The 1055-nt window shown below is 68.6% G+C and overlaps 1 protein-coding gene across 1 annotated transcript in view; it reads right to left on the bottom strand.

Moving 5' to 3' along the window:
- The window catches only part of TNKS1BP1 (tankyrase 1 binding protein 1, 182kDa), a gene marked incomplete at its 5' end in the record, with an annotated part of 9011 nt that overhangs the window by 5440 nt on the left and 2516 nt on the right, over positions 1-1055 (bottom strand). The window contains 2 exons of the mRNA XM_010004633.1: positions 1-133; positions 412-1041. The exon at positions 1-133 is cut by the window's left edge and continues 12 nt beyond it. Of these exons, the coding sequence (XP_010002935.1) occupies positions 1-133; positions 412-1041 (763 nt within the window). The remainder of the gene's footprint in view (positions 134-411; positions 1042-1055) is intronic.

Genomic DNA, 1055 nt, shown 5'->3' with positions numbered 1-1055 from the left:
CCCGCCCCGTCTCACCAGCCCAGTCTCCACCCCCAGCCGCAGCCTCGCGGGTCCAGTCGAAGGCACCGGCCTGGGCGGGGCGGCCGATGCCGAACTCGCTGCACAGGTGCTGCTGTGCCCAGCCCAGCAGGCCCTGGGGGAGGCGAGGAAGAAAGAGCAGGGAAGGAGATAGAGGGGGCCGAGGAGGTCAAGAGGGGTCACGCAAGGTCACAGTCCTGGCTCATGCAGAATTTGGAGAGGGGGAATGTTCTCCTGGGTGCCCAGGGGACATGGTACGAGCAGGTCCCTGTCCTCAGGGGAGCCCAGACCCTGCCACCTGCCCTGCCCACCCCACAGTACCCCTCTTCCTGTTCACCATTTCCAACCCCGTTCCCATTCCTCCTTCCCGTTCCCGCTCCCATGCCCCCTTACCTCTGGTGCCTCCGGGGAGCCGTGCCCTGTGCCGTGGGGGCCGGGCGATGCCAGCAGCTCCGTCAGCCAGCCTGGGTCACCGTGGGGGTCAGGGTCCCGCGAGGGTCCTTCGGCCTGGCCCGGCCCCCCGGGGCCCTGCAGGCTACCGGGGCAGTCGGCTGCAGTGGCTGGAGCTGGTGGGGCCCAATGCTCCCCAACGGGGGGCTCAGGCCCAGCTGGGTCCTGGCCAGGTTCCATCACACCAAGAGGGGAGCAGGGCATGGGGACCTCCTGCTCTGCCTCCTCCTCCTCTGCTGAGCTCTCAGGCTCTCGCTGGGCAATGGGACCCCCTGGGCAAGGACCCCCCACCATAGGGCTGAGCCCCTCAGAGATGCTGTCCAGACGGTGGGGGGCTAGGTCCCCCCCATCCGACTCACCCTCCTCAGACAGCCCTGAATCAGTGGTCTCCTGGATGGGGGAGCGGGGGGTGGAAACCAGATGCCGTGCCCCCCGCGAGGGGAACGTCCACTCAAAGGACTGGGAGAGGCTCCAGCTGGACCCACTGCCCAGGGATGGTTCTAATAGGCGGCCCCCAGGCTGGGACACAGCACTCAGTGAGCCCCCCAGCACCTCCAGGCCCTGCCCCGCCACCTGGGGCTGACACA

This window comes from Chaetura pelagica, unplaced genomic scaffold (genome assembly GCF_000747805.2).
Source record: "Chaetura pelagica isolate M959 unplaced genomic scaffold, ChaPel_1.0 scaffold1629, whole genome shotgun sequence".
Lineage (NCBI taxonomy): Eukaryota > Metazoa > Chordata > Aves > Apodiformes > Apodidae > Chaetura > Chaetura pelagica.
Note: the sequence above shows the minus strand (reverse complement) of the source record. Positions and strands in the feature narration are given on the sequence as shown.